The following is an 18,239-nucleotide window of genomic DNA, read 5'->3' as shown; positions in this document are numbered from 1 at the left end:
TTTGAAATCCCGGATGAGAGTGAGGCAGACAACGTTGGACTCAGGACGTCGTACTGCGTCATCTGTGACGTTGGACAGCTGTGACGTCGTTATTCTACCAAGCTCATGAGACTTGTGTGATTGTTTGGGATGTGTAAGATTGTGCGCGGATTTTGGTTCTGTTCTCCCAATAATCGTTGACGAAGAGGCGACACATTCGATAGTTAACACTTAGCAAAACGGCTAGTCGTAAATGTCATCCATTGATCAAACTGGCTTAGTGGAACATACGTTCATATGTGTATTTATATCCCCACATTATTCGCGATTCAGGTACTTCATCCTTTTTGTGTTGTTTTTATTTTTTGGTGCCGCACTGAAAACGCATACATCCTGAATGATGTTTATTGTGTTTGCTTAGACTGACTAATTTCGTAATGGAAGAAATGATGTTATACTTTCTGTGCAGTGTGCTAGTTGTGTTTAATCAGGAGTGAGTTGTGGCTGAATACATGCTGCCAAGTGTATAACACAGAGTTTTTTATCATTGAGCATCACTCAGCATATATTCCAGAGAAATACATTCAGAAGTTGCGTTTATTTACCATAGCTTTATTCGTTCCAACTCGAGTACTAAAAACCAATCTTTCTTGCACGCAAAAACCACTATACATAGACTTACTTGTTTCTCACTGCTTTGGTATAACGTTAAGCATTATGTGTCACAAATACATAATACACCATTTCTGGCAAACGTTTTATCGAAATATACAAAACAGAAGCCGTTTTCACACATAATAACGTATTTGCGATAAAAATAAAAGCACAACCGGCACACCCAGCATCCAGCAGAACAGGCAGAGACGACATGCTACTCGTTGATAAAGCTATCAACAGCAGCCAACAGCCAAAGGCAGAAACAGTATACCAGCTCGCGGGTAATTGAGACGTTTACACACTACACTATACTCACTACACACTACGATAGCTAAGAATGTCTGTTGCCTGCCAAACGTTGAACCGCTGAGGAATAACTATTATGGATGTGGACCCTGTGGTAAAGAATGCATATAAAAGAGTTTAAGTTGTGCTTTCAAAAGGAAGCAAGAAGTCACTTCTGATCTTTGTGACCACTAGAGACAGGGAATCGGCTAAAAACGTCTTCATAACAAAACAATATGTCAGAAGGTAGGTAATCAAACGAGATATACAGCAAAGGTAAACGGATATCAAACTTTCACGTTGTGTTCAAAATGTCACAAGTCGACAGATCACGCAACGAAGTACAATAATATGCACCTGATACCAGAATCTCATTCTCAACCAATCTGAGAGGGTAGTTACAAACATAAATGAACGGGATATTTCGAGGAAACTACAATGTAGATTGTAGGACTGTAGGTGCTGTACAGTAGGTCTACTAAAAAAGTCCCCCGCTCCAGAGGCGGCCGGCCGGCCGAACCCCCGGATTCCAGCCCCGACTCTATTGCGCAGGCCGCGGCAGTGACACGGGTCAGGTCGCGGCGCCCGGCGAAAGGGTCAGTTGGCGGCGGCCGGCCGTGGAGTGAGGACGCCGCGTGTGGGGCGCAGCGATGCCGCAGTGCAGAGGAGGGGAAGATAGTGACTGCACGATGCCGGAAATGATGCCTTTGTGATCTAAATTAAACACCTGCACTGCAGTGCATATCCTCCCTTGCCCCATTCCTATTATGTATATCATAATCCTTCAATAATCCGTAATGACCATTCAACGCAAGCAAGCAAACAAAACAACCCGTTTAGCGGCGACATCATCTCTGATAAAAAAGCGACAGTGATGAATAGAATTGACTTAGCGCGAGGGCAAATCGAGGGGTATATATGTATCGTAATTTATGCCGAGTATTTTATTCCCATCTAGCAAATTAGGATTGGGGATCTTGTCCAACAAGTCAGCAGCCGTTCTAGACACAGATTAATACTTTGTTTTCGGTCGCATCATTATCTGCAATAATTCGAAGCGAGGTTTAACCCTCGCCGGCCGAGAAAAAGGGGTGATGCCGCCACCATGCATTTTTTTATGGGAGCTCAAAGCACACTGATGATAGAAGGCTGACATTTCATATGCCTTATGTTTGATTCAAGCCGGATCATTTGAAATCAACCACGTTTTCATGTCAGGTCACTTAACTATGACGTCTTAACCCTCGCTGGCACAGGCCATTTTGCGTCCTTCGACGGCACAAGGTTGGTACGAACCCCCCTAGCGTTTGGCCCCTGATCGAGCTAGAGCTTCAAAAAAACGAGCGTGCTGCCCGTTACGAGAGGAAGCCGATGATACCCAATTTTAAGGTCCTAGGTCATCGGGTGACCTTCCAGGTCAGGTCAATGACCCGAAAACCGGGAAAATCGGGACCTGCTAGAAAGTCGTAAAGTGTGGCTGCTATGTGGTTTTTCGGAGTGCTGATCACGAATATCGTGTTAGTTTTGATCAGAGATGATGTTTTTAAGCATTTAGACCAGGTCGGGTCAGGTCAGGTCAGGTCAACCGGTAGGGGTTGTGACGGGTATTCGTAATATGTGTCAACCGCCTCTGACAGCTTCGTAACATGTTACGAAGGCACTAAAACTACTTCGTAAATGTTCAAATGGTTGCTAAATTCGAATTCAGCTCCAAAAACTAGCCTAAAACATGTAAAACTCGAAAAAGTGAACCGAGGTCACCCGAGGTCACCAAAGGTCAATGACCTGGCCTGACCTTCAGGTGACCTTGACACCCACCCTAATGTATGGGAGCAACATCAAATCACATGTTTGAACGTTTGAAACCACGAAAAGCTTGCAAACGCGCGGCTAATGCGAGCCGACATACGCCGAATCGCGATTTCGGCCAAACATGGTCACGGAAATGAGGTCACAGGTCAAAGGTCATTGGGGTCAGGGTCATGAAATTTTCAGGGAACGTGTAAAATTGATCAATGCGAGGGTACTGAAAGTTTCGTCGCGATGGGCGGCTTTTTACGCGAGTTATTTGCGAAAAACCTTATGGGGGGGTTGCATCAACCCCTCTCCCCCCCCCTGTGCCGGCGAGGGTTAAGTAAACCTCTGCAGACTGCACGGTCATCGGTTGTAAAATGATGCAAATCCGTAATGATGACCTAAAACTATACCTCAAGCACATGAACTCGTGACTTCATACATTCTTGGCGAGGTTTAACCCTCACCGGCCGAGGGGGGGGGACGGTTGCCACCCCCCCCCCCCCATAGGGTTTTTGTCGCGATAGCTCCGAACACGCTGGCGATAGAGAGCTGAAACTTGGCATACCTCATAGAGATCTTATAATATAATAATCTTATATTATTATTAGATCTTATATTATAATATTATAATATAATAATATATAATCTTATAATATTATAAGATCTCTATGGGCATACCTGACCTTTATTTCAAGCCGGATCTTTTGACACCAACCGCATTTTTTAATCAGGTCAGGTCACTGACCTATGACGTCATAAGTGAACCTCTGCACGGTCTTCAGATGTCGCAACTTCGCAACGCCCTCACTGCCAGAGGAGATGTCACAAGGAAATGAAGCTTGCAGGATCTAGTATCCATTATGAGTCTCACTACTTTTATATCTCGGATTTTTCCTAAAGGTCATATGAGGTCAGATCATTTTCGTGACCTCACCATTATAAGTCAATGGGGAAAAATGAAAACTACTATTCTGGCGCCGGGAACGATCTCCAACTATCTCAAGCACACAGAATCGTGATTTGATGCACTCCTTGCAAGGTTAGATGCGTCACTTTTGCAATGTTGACCTTGTGTGACGTCATTTATGACGTCATCAAGGTCATATTAGTTTTTCGTCAATAACTCTTGATCAAATTGATCTAGCGAGTCGGGAAAGCCACCAGTGGACTCAGGAAGACCTGCCGAATCGAATGATATGCAACATGACCTCTTTCAACCAACTTCGTGACCTTCTGATGCTTCTAGATTGCTTCCGTCCCAGCGAGGACGGAAGCAATCTAGCACCCTTGACCCTTCCTTATACTGAATGTATCTCAGGCTGTTAAATCTCCTAAGCGTTTTTTTTCTTCTCGACATCATCAAGGTGTCATTAATAAAAATATGAAATCCGGGAGGATAGATCAAATATAGAAATTGTGGCCAACAGAACATTATCAGTTGCGTTCAACATACTCGTAAGCATGATCACACACCTAGCTTACACCTGAGCCATGTAATAAATATTTTTGATAGACATGCTTAAGTTATGAAATCATCTAAAGTGTTTGTAAAGTTCCACGATACAGATCTAATATCCTGCAGCATGATCACACACCTAGCTTACACCTGAGCCATGTAATACATATTTTTGATAGATATGCTTAACCCTCGCCGGCCGAGGGGGGGGGGCGGGTGCCGCCCCCCCCCCATAGGGTTTTTTTCGCGATAGCTCCGAACACGCTGGCGATAGAGAGCTGAAACTTGGCATACCTGACCTTTGATCCAAGCCGCATCTTTTGACACCAACCGCATTTTTGGGTCAGGTCAGGTCACTGACCTATGACGTCATAAGTGAACCTCTGCACGGTCTTCAGATGTCGCAACTTCGCAACGCCCTCACTGCCAGAGGAGATGTCACAGGGAAATGAAACTTGCAGGATCTAGTATCCATTATGAGTCCCACAACTTGTATATCTCGGATTTTTCCTAAAGGTCATATGAGGTCAGGTCATTTTCGTGACCTCACCATTATAAGTCAATGGGGAAAAATGAAAACTGCTATTCTGGCGCCGGGAACGATCTCCAACTATCTCAAGCACACAGAATCGTGATTTTATGCACTCCTTGCAAGGTTAGATGCGTCACTTTTGCAATGTTGACCTTGCGTGACGTCATTTATGACGTCATCAAGGTCATATTAGTTTTTCGTCAATAACTCTTGATCAAATTGAGCTAGCGAGACGAGAAAGCCACCAATGGACTCAGGAAGACCTGCCGAATCGAATGACATGCGACATGACCCCTTTCGACCAACTTTGTGACCTGGGGGTGCTGACCTGACCTTGACCTGAGGTCAACACCCGAAGTTGACCTGACCCGGACAAAAAGTATACCATTCGACGCGCCTGAGCGAGACGAACACGATGCTGCCAAAATCGGCGCTCTGCGGCCGTTTTTTGCGAAGTTATTCACCAAAAACTGAACCGTACCTTGGGGCACTTGACCTGACCTCAGAGGTCACCGGTTGACCTAGGACCTTAAAATCGGGTACCAATCTCTGCGTCTCGTAACGGCGCACACGCTCGTTTTTTTCCGCGACGCGCTAGCTCCACCAGGGGCGAAACGGCGAGGGGGGGTCGTACCCGCCCCCCCCCCCCCCCCTCGGCCGGCGCGTATGTAGAAAACCAATAGGTCCGGCGAGGGTTAAGTTATGAAATCATCTATAGTGTTTGTAAAGTTCCACGATACAGATCTAATATCCTGCTATGCATCATGACCATTTCTGGTCAGGTCATGTCTTTGAACATCGGCCAAATTCTTCAAATGACCTTTAAAGATCAACTTTTGATTCATTCGAAGCGTTTTGATAAGAGGACCACGAGGCTGGTAAAATTAATTTCATGCAAGTTTAGCTTAAAACTTTTAGTGTTTGTGGAAAAGCAATTGGTTTTCTCATAATACCGATGATGGCAGTTGCTGTTATTTACGTGCTTAGCCGTTGACCTTAATTAAATCTGACAATATTATTCAGACATAGCGGTAAACGAGCTGCTTGTTGTGTTAGGTTAGGCTCTTTCGGTCAATTTCAGAGTGGGAAGGATGACAGGAATTAGGGGGAGACAGGGGGCCTGGGCGGGAGTCCTGGGCCTCATGCTCCGCTGGGGCCGAGCCCATCACGTGGGTTGGATTGCCCTGACACATGGATAGCCGTGGGCGGTGTTTCACGGCCCCGCGCTGCAGCACGCTGCGCTGCGCTGCCATGCATTGTTGCGGCGGTTGATATGAATTCGGCTCCACGCTAGCGTTACGAGCTTCCGAGTCTGTTGATGCATCCATGGAAATTGGAAACCCAATGCATCGGTGCGCGCAACGCACCCTGTCCAAGCAAAATTTTATCATCGATGACCTCTGGTGACATGATCTTTTGCTCTGACCCGATCTAAAATTGGCTGAAGTATCTTTTCTTCTTTTTGCTACTTTTGACGCTACTTCGAATACCACTTAAATGCCCAAAGCTGAGTTATAAGAATGATGCTTAATCCCCATTTCCACTCCAACAGGGCTTGAGAGTCTAGGCATTCCTGTGGGGCACGGGCTAACAATGACTATCTCATAATCATTGTGGCCATGAACATCTACTGCCATTGATTAACACCGGTTTCGCTGCGCTGAGCGGTGGCCGTCCCGTTTGTTAGATTCTACAGCTGGCTGGCGGAAAGCGTTACCGGTCGCCCGTCCACCGCCCGCGGGCCGGACCGAGCGGTCCCGCTGACCCTACCTGACCTGAGCCCGGCGCGATATGGGACGGGCAGACGGGGGTTCGGCTCAGCGAAGGCAGCGCCCACTGGTGCTGGGGACTTTTTTAATAGACCTACTGTACAGAAGAAGTTAGGCAAAAATTTGTAGCTTTAGAATTATAAAATATAGAACATGCAATATGTGACACTCATTTACAGCGCGGTAAAGCTTCTTTTTGCCCAATACTAACGCTGCATCCACCTATAAGATAACAAGCTTGCTGTTACCCAAGACAATAAAATATACAGTTTTTACAGTTCTTTATTGTGACTTCACACCAAACTTCTTTGTTGTTTTCTAAAGCTGCGTTTTTATCGGTCATCATTTCCCAAGAGTACCTATCTTGTATAGTTCTTTGTATGTAAGGCATCCATTGACTGATGCTTCATACGGGCGTTATGAAGCTTTTCATTGGTCGGAAGCATTGAAGGCAGACCGTGATTGGCTCATACAATGAAATTAAGCATTTGATTGGTCTGTTGAACGGAAGCCGAGCATTATTATTCGGTGGTTCCCACCAGCTTCAGAAGCAGCTTACGGTAGTCCCCAGAAGTGTCATCCTATCAAAGAAAAAGAAGAAGAAAAAATGTCATAATGGTTACCCTGTCACCAGGATTACAAACGGCCCTATCTCGCCGGATCACGTCGAATCTATTGAGAAGAAAAAATCAACAGGACCAAGCCCTCTCTGAGCCATGCGATGCTCTAGATAATGTAATATAATTAATTGAGGAGCATTCGTCCGTGAGATATTCTAAGCTACCAATCACTAGCATTACTCCCCCAGTCCCCCTTCCGTCTCCGACTCTCCAGCCCCCCCCCCCCCCCTAAAAACTCACCGCAACATCCTTCTCCAGGGGCGTGCCGAACATTTTCAGGTACTCGTCTTTGATGTTTCCCAGGTCGATCTCGGCACGCGAGATCAGCAGTCGGATCAGGTCCTTATCGTTGGTGCCGGGGCCTTTCATGGCCTTCTTCAGACGCCCAGCGAAGAACGCAGGCCGGTTCTGAGCCACCGCCACTGACGGAAGAGACATCTGGTGAGCGGGTGGGGGAAGTAGAGGTTCGAGGTACCCACCGCGGCGCTACTGTCGCAGTCTGATTGGAGGTGAATGCTCTGTGAATATGAAGGCTGAAAACTGAAGCATTGGGCCTGGAGGTGGAGTGAGATAGTATAAAACAGTGCAAGAGCTGAGCACCGACCACCAGCCAGGGCCACCTTGGTCAGACTACTCGAATGTATACTTTCCAAGTTCGATCACAATGCTGCGATAGCCAATGCCCATAAAGCCCATGCATGATGCATCTAACTAATGTCATGGAGAACCGCAAGGCTATTGCCCACTTGACTTGATCTCTTCTCTTTTCCTCTAAATCCGACTATTACAGGGCGATGCAATTCTTTACTAAGCGTTATTGCAAGAAACGAAACCAAGACCAAGAAGCCGATAACAGCATTTTCCGCTTGAGCATCATGTCTTACCGATAGCGAGAAGGGCGTCCTGGTAGTCGCCGTGGGTCTCACTGCGGATGGCCTGCTCAAACGTCCTGGAAAAACGATAATCGGACACACGGGTTATGTGATGATAACTCACAGTTACGATTACATACAAGTTTTCGTTCAAAATAGTGATAAGTCACGAGAAATAAGTCATAAAACAAACAAACTCGCTGGCGAAAACATTTAAAATTCATATAGCAAAGTTGTCAGTTGCCACGTACTTTTTGGAGATTTTCTCGTATGCCTCGAAGGTTAGTCTCAGTTGCTCGTAGCTCTGAGTGGCCAGAATCATGTTGAATGACTTCTCACTTGTCCCCAGTCTTCCTTCGCCTGAGGGTGTAAAGGGTAAGGTCAGAGTTGTGCTGATGTAACGAGCATATATGTTACTCATTAGCAAAATGGGCAGAATGCCGGCTGCAAAACAGCTCCATATCACGAGCAACGCAGCTTACTCACGCAACATATGAGCATCACAGTAATTAGGTGAAGCGTCAAGTGTAACCCTGATATATCAGCTCATAGTCTTGTATTACAAAACATAGCACCGACGAATGTTACACGCGCGGACCTCCCCACTAGCTTTTACATTCGGACCCAAGCGAGGGAACGGCAAGTAAATCTCCCTCCTGTATTTATCTAAGAACCCTCATCAAGTTCGCTTCATAAGCTCCCTTCCTTTTTCATTTCCCTGTATTATGACTTTACTGACCGGCCTTGTAGAGCTGCTCGGCCTGGTTCTGAGCCCGCTCCGCGCTGGGCTGCGGCACGGGCTTCACGGCAGCTGGGTGGGCTGGGTCGGGCTTCGGGGGCTTCACGTGCAGCTCGTCCCGCTCCGCCTGTGGGGAGGGTGGGGTTCGGTAGGGGATAGGTAGGGGGTTAATGGGGACCGAATAGAAGCTGAGAGAATAACGGAGACATGAAGTCAACAACACCTACAAACCAAACCCCAGCTATTTACCTAGAGAAACTATTATAAATGGAAAGAAAGAGAGGGAGAGAGAGAGAGAGAGAGAGAGAGAGCGAGAGAGAGAGAGAGAGAGAGAGAGAGAGAGAGAGAGAGAGAGAGAGAGAGAGAGAGAGAGAGAGAGAGAGAGAGAGAGAGAGAGAGAGAGAGAGAGAGAGAGAGAGAGAGAGAGAGAGAGAGAGAGAGAGATGTTGTCATTACGTTTACTAGCGCCAGCATGAGGTCCTCGAAGTCTCGGGAAGTGTCACTGGCGATATCCGACTCCAGAGATTTGTTGAAAACTGAAACATATGGCGACCACAAACGATTATCAGTAAATCAAAAATAACACGGATATAGGTGTGACAAACAGTCAATATAATATAGGATCTAACGTAAATTGCGTCGTCTGTTCCTAAATAGAAACAAATAATACTCGTAAATCAGGATGAACAGAGCGAGTCGATGACGAAATTTTATGACTTGACGTTTATCTATCCCTCAGAGAGATAGAATCACATGTGTCTGTGTAGCTTGTCGAGTGGTTTGTTTGCTCTACTTGGAGGCGGCCAAAGCTAAAGTACCGATTCGAGATTCGATATCGCATTATGATAGTGCACTTCGGTGGGATTATATTGGGACATCTCACTAATCCCCTCCAAATCACCAACCCTCCCTCCCCCTTCACGAGACATCTCACCCTTCACCCTAAACCACCACCCTCCCTATCTCACGGACAACTCACCAAGCCCCCCTTCTCTCTCTCTCTCTCTCTCTCTCTCTCTCTCTCTCTCTCTCTCTCTCTCTCTCTCTCTCTCTCTCTCTCTCTCTCTCTCTCTCTCTCTCTCTCTCTCTCCCTCTCTCTCTCTCTTCTCTCTCTCTCTCTTCTCTCTCTCTTCTCTCTCTCTCTCTCTCTCTCTCTCTATCTCTCTCTCTCTCTCTCTCTCTCTCTCTCTCTCTCTCTCTCTGCCACGAACAACTCACGTTTGTGATACTCGGCGGCGATGAGGCGGATCTCCTTGTTGCTGCGGGAACAGAGGATCTCCACCAGAACGCCCTCCTTGGTGCCCGGACGGTGCATGGCCCGGTGCAGCTCCTCAGCCAGAAGGGTGGTTATCGGGCGCACCATGTATCTGAAGAAAAAAAGGTCATATTAACCTACCTACCACCTCCAGACGACGGTAAAGGCCTGGGCCGTGGCATGCTATATAGTATTTACGATCGTGTGTGAGTAACGGTTGTTGTGAGTGAGTTGATGGAGAAGAGGATGTAGATAACATTTGACGGTCAGGACGAGGAATGTCAGATGTCATAAAACATAACACAGATCGCTTTCTTCATAGTCAGCTACGGATCGTATATTGCGAAAGGCGCTGTTTTTATCTAGCATTTCACACACGAAACTAGTTTGACCACAATTCGTGCTAGCACATACGTGCTCGCGTTTGCAGATACGGGTTTCTTGACAAAAGCGGAAATATGTCTACCCCGGAAAAAATACTCGGGAACATATATCTACCCTAACGAGAACAAATACAAAGCATGCCTGCAAGTCCAGAGACTAGGTCAACACCCCAGCCTCCTCTGCTAGTCCGCAGGTGCCCCAAAACACCACCGATGCACGGATCATCTTACTTGCATACGCGCTCAAAGTCACCGTGAAGCTCAGAGGCAAACGCCTCCTCCAGGTCCTTCTCATAGGCGACTTTGTATTTGGCGGCGATCTCTGCGCGCTGCAGACTGCTGCGGTGTGTGAGCACGTCAATAATCCGGTCCTCGTCCGTGCCTGGGGTCAGAGAGAGAGGTCACAGAGGTCACAGAGGTCACAGAGGTCAGACAGGTCATAGAGGTCGCAGAGATCACAGGTGTCACACAAACCACGGAGGTTATAGAAGTTGCCGTGGTCTGTTTCGACGATTAAGGTCAACCGGTCATGAAATATTAATAGTCATGCACATGACCATAGCTAAACGTCACCCTTGTCTAAACATATTCAAGAAATAAATATTTTATGTGTTTAAGACTGGGCTTATGAAATGCATGATGAAGACATCCTAGTTTTCGTTGTGGTTCATCCATCGGATATGAAAACGTTACTGAAAGCTCACGTCATCAAGCATATCACACCGAAGAGTGACCGTCTTACCGAGGGGCAAGTGTCTTACCAAGGGGTGATTGTCTTAATCAGGAGTGACAGTCTTACCAAAGGGTCTTCGCCGTCTTACCGAGGGGTGGTTGTCTTAACCAGGAGTGTTCGTCTTACCAAAGGGTCTTCACCGTCTTACCGAGGGGTGACCGTATCACCGAGGGGTGATCGATCGTCTTACCGTGGCGTGACCGTCTTACCGAGAGGTGACCGTCTTACCAAGGGGTAAATGTCTTAACCAGGAGTGATCGTCTTACCAAAGGGTCTTCACCTTCTTACCTAGCGTGACCGTCTTACCGAGGTGTGACCATCTTACCGAAAGATGACTATCTTACCCAGTCCTTTCATGGCATCTCGCAGGTTCAGCGCGTCGGCAGTGGCGTCAAAGCCGGCAGCGGCCACCAGCGTCGGCTTCAGGGGCACCTCCGCCTGAAGGCAGGGCGAGGATTGGAAATCAAATCATATTACAATGTTGATAAATGTTTAATTTACCTAAGGCACACGCGTCATACCCGCGACTGAATAACACTTGGCGGCCAGACTGCTTTGTTTGCATTCGCACAAATACATATGAATATGGTAGGTAGACTATCCCGGAGCGCACGCAAGCCTTGCGGTACAGCCTAACTGACAGGCATTCCATCGGCTCATGAATAGGTAATACGACTGGGGTTCTATTCTTGGACTTTCGCTCATCGAGTTTCACCTCTGGAGCGTGGGTTTACAAATAATGGGCCTAAACGAAATTATTCGCTCAAGGCACCATTTACTCATTTGAGGCTTCCGCTTGAAACTGTGACACCCTTTGTATTATCTCCTATCTGCAACATGCGGGTGAAATAACATTTTTTATAAGCCTCGCTCCCTCAGTCTGATCTGCCATAGAGATAGGGGAAGTTGGGGCAATGCCGGAGTTGGGGCAAAGCCGAAATTCGAGATATTTCGAAAACCGTACGACATGGATGCCACATGTCAGTGATGCTCTGAATCTTAACTGACTACAGTTATCGCATGTTTGTTACGAGTCGTCATTCGGCATGCTTCGGCTGTAAGGGCGCCAAGAGCGTTTTCAAGGTACGTTTCCCTTGTACTACATGCGCCTTTGAAGCTACATTTCTCACTCATTATGCTACCGTTTGTCTGGCCAATTCGGTCAAGTAATCTTCAGCATGTCTTTGCATAAGTGTGCTGCCTATTTGAAATTTATACAGCACGTTGAAAAGTAATAGGCCTGCAAATGAAAGTATGGCTGGCTGGGGTAATGCCGAAAACGTGCAATTACGCACGTTAATAAAACACGCTACGTGGACTTTACTGCTGTAGAATAGCAACGCGTATTTTTAGTCACACAAATTACACTTTCAACCGACACAACGGCCTGTTACCTATAAGGAATGATTAACCTGGCATTTTCTTATTTTATCACACAATTATAACTTCCAGTGTGCACCAAGCATCCTCAAGATCTTAAACGCGTGTAAACTTTGATGAATTCTGTATAAAGTTTGACATAAAATGGCAAAACATCAATGTCAGCATTCCCCGTAGATCCTTTCTCCCATTTTCGGCTTTCCCCGCAGTCCGGGGCAACGCCGAAAAAGTCACTTCTTTGATATTTTTAGTTTTTGCACTTAAAGGTATGCGAATTCATCGAATGCGCCTGGTATGTTTGAAAGGCAAAAGACTGGCCTCTCGAATGACGCCAACAAGAATAGCTTATGTTGTCTTCCTTGCGTGCTACGGGCGTCAGAAAAAAAGTATTCGGCGTTCCCCCAACTTCCCCTATGCGTCAAATCGCGGTACGGCATTAGCACGACAGGACGTCACTTCCTCAGACCGAATAGCGTGCAACTGAGGAATGCCGAACGTCGTAGAGACGTGTGCGTTGTGCAATGTGATAGTGTTCGTGATAAACCCAACTCAGAGCGGCAAAGACAAATAATTGACTCGTGACATAAAGTTAAAATTGAGGTTTAACTAGAGTTCGGTTCCAATCGGATGTAACTGCGTCTCCAGATGGCTCTTTTGGCACCCCCGTAACTGAGGCCTGGCGCCGCCTCTGCCCACTCCAGGGAGGGTCGCACCGACGAACACGCCGGTCGCCGTGTACTACACAGGCGAGACGGGCGAGACTAGCCGAAAAACCAGGGTATTCGCGACGTGCTCAATAGTTTCCAACGATAGTTATAAAGTTCATCTTCGATCTAATTCGAAAGGATTTTCTTATTAATATAAACCGTCCGGTTTTCCCTTTTTTACATAACCACACCGGCAAACACAACACAATCAAAATCACGGCAAAACAGTAAAACGTCAATCAAATACACCTAACAGAAACATAACACGATTTAAGTACGCTTATAAGCTTACCATAGTCGAGCTGGCTTTATCCGTATCCTCCAAATCCACACAGCCGACACCGAGATAGCGGACGACGTACCCACGGTCCGGCAACACGTCAGCGTTGAGGCACCGCCCTCCCCTCGCCCGGCCACAGTGGGCCAGGCGCTTCAAAAAAGCGGAATTAAATCATTGAGCACAGCTGCGGTGCCAAAAACGATTCGTTACAGGGTAAAATATCATGCTAAAGCCGAATCCGATATCCATTTTCAATTTTGATTGGTTACGCTAGGTCACTGACCTATGACGTCATTATTTAATTTCTGCGCTGCACATATGCCTGGGACAGGCGGGCACTATGCCGCATTGGCCGCGCGTTTGCAGTCTTTTCGTGGTTTCAAGCGTTCAAACATGTGATATGATGTTGGTCCCATGCATTAGGGTGGGTGTAAAGGTCACCTGAAGGTCAGGTCAGGTCATTGACCTTCGATGACCTCGGTTCACTTTTTCGAGTTTTACATGTTTCTGGGCTAGTTTTTGGAGCTGAATTCGAATTTAGGAACCATTTGAACATTTACGAAGTGGTTTTGGTGCCTTCGTAACGTAACATGTTACGAAGCTGTCAGAGGCGGGTTGACACCTACTACGAATACCTACCCGGCAGGACCCATACTGGTTGACCTGACCTGAGCTGACCCGACCTGGCCTAAATGCATGAAGACATCATCTGTGATCAAAACTAACATGATATTCGTGATCGGCATCCCGAAAACCCCCTTAGCAGCCACACTATACGACGTTCTAACAGGTCCCGACTTTCGGCCATTGACCTGACCTCAGAGGTCACCATTTGACCTATGACCTTAAAACCGGGTACCGTTGGCTTCGTCTCGTGACGACCTACACGATGGTTTTTTCCGCGAGGCTCTAGCTCAATTAGGGGCCAAACGCGAGGAGGGTCGCATCCCCCTGTGCCGTCGAGAGATGCAAAACGGCCTATGCCGGCGAGGGTTAAACCCTTATTTGTCCATTTCGCGCAAAAATGCGCAAAATATTTGCATTGGGCAGCAAGCTATACACCTTGAGGAAAGTCAGGCAGCAAATATCTTCGTGTTGTTCGGTGACGTTTTCTTTATATCCTTATATAAATTCATTGCGTCGTTGCACTACCACGGTTCCGAACAGGCACTGTAAACCCCACCGCTACTAGTAAGCATGAAATAGTTCCCGGGAACTTGAGTACGAGAAACATGCGCAGAAATACCGGCTGTTTTTTTAAAGCTATTTTGTACGGAATAACTTTAATGATTTTACGCTGAGAGCTTTTGAATCGGGGGAACGGAATATGGTACACAGCAGTCATTTCCATCTCCAGTCGGTAAGTCCTACTTTGCGACGTTATAGCATTATCTGCCTTGACATTGGGGAAAGGAAACTTGCTTATTCGGAAACTTTGGACATTTTTACAATACTCTATCCCATAATTACAGGAATTTCACCGAAGTTGATTTTCGACTTAATTCCGCTTTTTTGATGCGCCTGGCCCACTGTGGGCCGGCGACTCCTAGAACTGCACTGAATACCCACTCGCTGTCGGCGGAGAACGGAGCCAAGTCTGCGCTGAGGCCCTTCCGAGGCAAGAGAGCAAAGGACTAAAACGGCTGGCCGATATGGATTATTGATTAGGAGGAAAACCGTCTATTTTTCTTATTTTCCGTGAAAAAGAGGCTGATGTCTGATCAGACCCAGGGGCTTATTTAGATCAAGTTCGTTGGTCCTTTCCAAGCTGGAAAGGTTGTTCACACGCAATGATGCTATGCTTTGTCTCTTAGCCCGCGCCCCGTAGGGGGCCGAAACGCCCCCCCCCCTCTGTCATTTTCCGTCGATATCTCCTAAACGGCTGGAGATAGCGCCACCAAACTTTCTGAACCCCTCCAGGCATCATTTTTACACATTGTGACCTAACATGATAGAGGCTATGACAGGTTGGCCACAAATGACGTCAGAATGACGTCATGTTCTGCCATTTTCGACCGAAAAAAGGCCTTCGCGAGAAGAGCTGTCCAGCCTACAGCTTTGAAGATACAGAAAAATGATCAGGACATAAAAGATGTAGAATTGACAGGGCTACAATACTACTATCTCAGATTTCTGAAAATTTTTGAGTTTTGACCCCCAAAAATCAAAAAAGCAATTTTTTGGATATATTTGCCAAAAAATCCAAAAAGTTTTTTGAGTTTCGAAAAAAAACATAATATATGTGTTAGTACCTACCGTCTCCTATCTACACACCAAATTTCAGATCAATATCTTGTTTTTTGGCCAAATTATAGCGAAAAAAACTGTTCAAAAATGATGACGTTAAATTTTCAAACTCAATTTTTGGCAATTTTAGACCACCAATAGATTCCCCGTGACGAGCTGCATCGAATCGATAACCATTTTATGCAAAAATATCAACTTTGAAATTTGACCTAATTTGACCTGACCTTGACCTGACCTTCACCAAAACGTGACCTAAGCTGGCCCAAAGGCTGCCTGACCCACATAATCGCATTTGTCATGTAAAATGGACCATAAAACATGTATCACACGACACTTTCATATTGTGACCCCCAGGAGACCCCCAGTGACCTGACCTCTGTGACCTGACCTGGTATCAGTGACCTCAGATAGCGAAGTATGTGTTTGACGAACAATGTACCATCGATGGTTTTCAATAACTTACCAATTTACTCGATTTCACAACACATTTCTTGAAATGCCTGTGAACGGTGAAAATCCGACCTTTGACCTGACCTGTGACGTCATCGGTTTGACCTACGTCAATGAAATTAGGTCACAATGTAGTTCCCCGGTGGGGCTATCGAACGCCGTTTGAATTTTGAAAATCGGCCTGTAAATTTCCGAGATCTTAGGGGGAGGCGAAACGCCCCCCCCCCCCCTTCGGGTGGTAGGGTCCGCCGATAGCCCTACGGGGCGCGGGTTAACCCTGCGGCCGCTGGGCCTCCGCGCCACCCGCCGGCCGCTGTGGGGGGGGGGGGCATATAGTTGCCCCCCTTTACTTCTGCGACGATATCGTCGCAACGCGAAGAGATAGAGAAGCGAAACTTTGCACACATCTTCCTGAATACCTAGCCGAGGTTGTGTCCAAATTTGGTGTTGATCCCATTTGAGATGACGTCACAGTGACGTCATAAGTGAAATTATAGATTTGCGACTCTCATATTCCTCACGATACATCAGAAATATGGGACCGAAAATAAAGGACCGATTATTGTTCAGAAACTAGATGGAAGTGTAGTTAGATGTTTTAGGATGACAGCAGGTGCTGTCTAGTTCATTTACAGTTGAGTTTCATGCTCAGCGCCATCAGAAACGGTCCATAACGGAAAACGGCAAAACTTTATGACGTCACTGTGACGTCATCTTAGGTGCTACAACCACCAAACTTTCCTCAAACATTGCCTAGGTATTCATTTGAAGCTATGCCAAGTTTCACGTTCGTAGCTCATCAGGTTTCGGAGATATTTCACAAAACGTAAAGGGGGGGCAACTTTATGCCCCCCCCCCAGCGGCTCGTGGGTTAAAGTGACCATCCCACCTTAACATTAGTTTTGAGTTGAGATAGCCAAATTGGTGGCCATGGCCCAGGGCCTCGTCTAAGGAATTTTCACTGCGGGTGCCAGAGATACACCGAGTGACCAATCGCTTTGAAACTTTCAGCGATTGTTAAGAGCAATAGCATGTACAAAATGTTTATCTCAAAATCTTGATATCGATGGCCAAAGGTCAGGCCAATTTTGCGACCTCCCCAACAATAGGGTAAAACTGAAATGCGCCGTTTTTTGACAAAAGCCATTGTAAACATTCCCAAACACTGAATTGCAAGTAACTTAGACACAATGAACATGAAATTGGTGTTCGTGACACCTGCTTATGCCTCTAAGATCATCTCGGGTCACGAATGGTATCTAACAGTTTTTCGCAAATAACTTTTGATAAGGCATGCTAGAGCAATGAAAACGCCTTAGATGTGTTCAGTTTGAAGATACGGATCGACTGATATGCAACTTGACCATTTTCGGTCAGGTCATGACCTTGACCTAGGGTTAAATTTTCAAGTTGAGCACTCCCGCTGGACGTCAGCGCTTATCCAACGCAGTCAGAAATCCAATTGGCGTCTATCAGGGCACCTCGCTCGGACCCCTCTTGTACAACGTTTTCTCCAACGATCTTAGCTTATATGTCAACAGCGATGTCAACATCACGCAATACGCCGATAACACTCACAGATCCTGGTTACCGGACGTAAATGCGACATTGCGCAACTCGTTCAACGCATGGAATCGGCTCTGTGCACTTTGTTTCAGTGGTTCGCTCAAAATCAGATGAAAGTAAACTCTAGTAAGACTCAACTGATTGTACTCGGCACTCGTCAAATGCTACTCGGTCTACCAAAAATGTGTATCAATGTAAACGGTGTGATTGTAGAAGAGATTTCGCGAGTCAAAAATTTAGGCGTAGTAATGGACAGACACTTGACTTACGAACCGCATGTCAACCAGTTGGTAGCGAAGTGAACGGTGGCTTATTGGTCGGCCTCAGTCATGCGAGACATCATATCCCCCATGAGTGTACTACCAGCGCTCGTGGATGGACTAGTGATTTCCCTGATTCGCTATTGCATCTCTGTATACGGAAACTCTACCGCTCACTCATTGTCGCGTGTGCAGAAACTACTTAATTTTTGTGCAAGAGTGGTCTCAGGACGGCGTAGACGTGAGCACGTAAGCGATGTACTGGCTGAGTT

At 46.5% G+C, this 18,239-nt stretch overlaps 1 protein-coding gene across 1 annotated transcript; it reads right to left on the bottom strand.

Annotated features, from left to right (window-relative positions):
- Positions 1-6,580: 6,580 nt before the first annotated feature.
- LOC122374160 (annexin-B12-like) lies at positions 6,581-13,561 on the bottom strand. Its single transcript, XM_043352751.1, has 10 exons — positions 13,457-13,561; positions 11,422-11,515; positions 10,576-10,726; positions 9,925-10,073; positions 9,163-9,242; positions 8,707-8,833; positions 8,219-8,327; positions 7,980-8,044; positions 7,336-7,517; positions 6,581-7,056 (listed from the first exon to the last, which is right to left on the bottom strand). Exons 1-10 carry the CDS (start codon positions 13,457-13,459, stop codon positions 6,997-6,999), a joined length of 1,020 nt encoding a protein of 339 aa, XP_043208686.1. The 5' UTR covers positions 13,460-13,561; the 3' UTR covers positions 6,581-6,996.
- Positions 13,562-18,239: the final 4,678 nt, after the last annotated feature.

Source organism: Amphibalanus amphitrite, unplaced genomic scaffold (genome assembly GCF_019059575.1).
Source record: "Amphibalanus amphitrite isolate SeventyFive unplaced genomic scaffold, NRLGWU_Aamphi_draft 000039F_arrow, whole genome shotgun sequence".
Taxonomy (NCBI): Eukaryota; Metazoa; Arthropoda; class Thecostraca; order Balanomorpha; family Balanidae; genus Amphibalanus; species Amphibalanus amphitrite.
The sequence above is the reverse complement of the archived record's forward strand: the minus strand, read 5'-3'. Positions and strand labels throughout refer to the sequence as shown.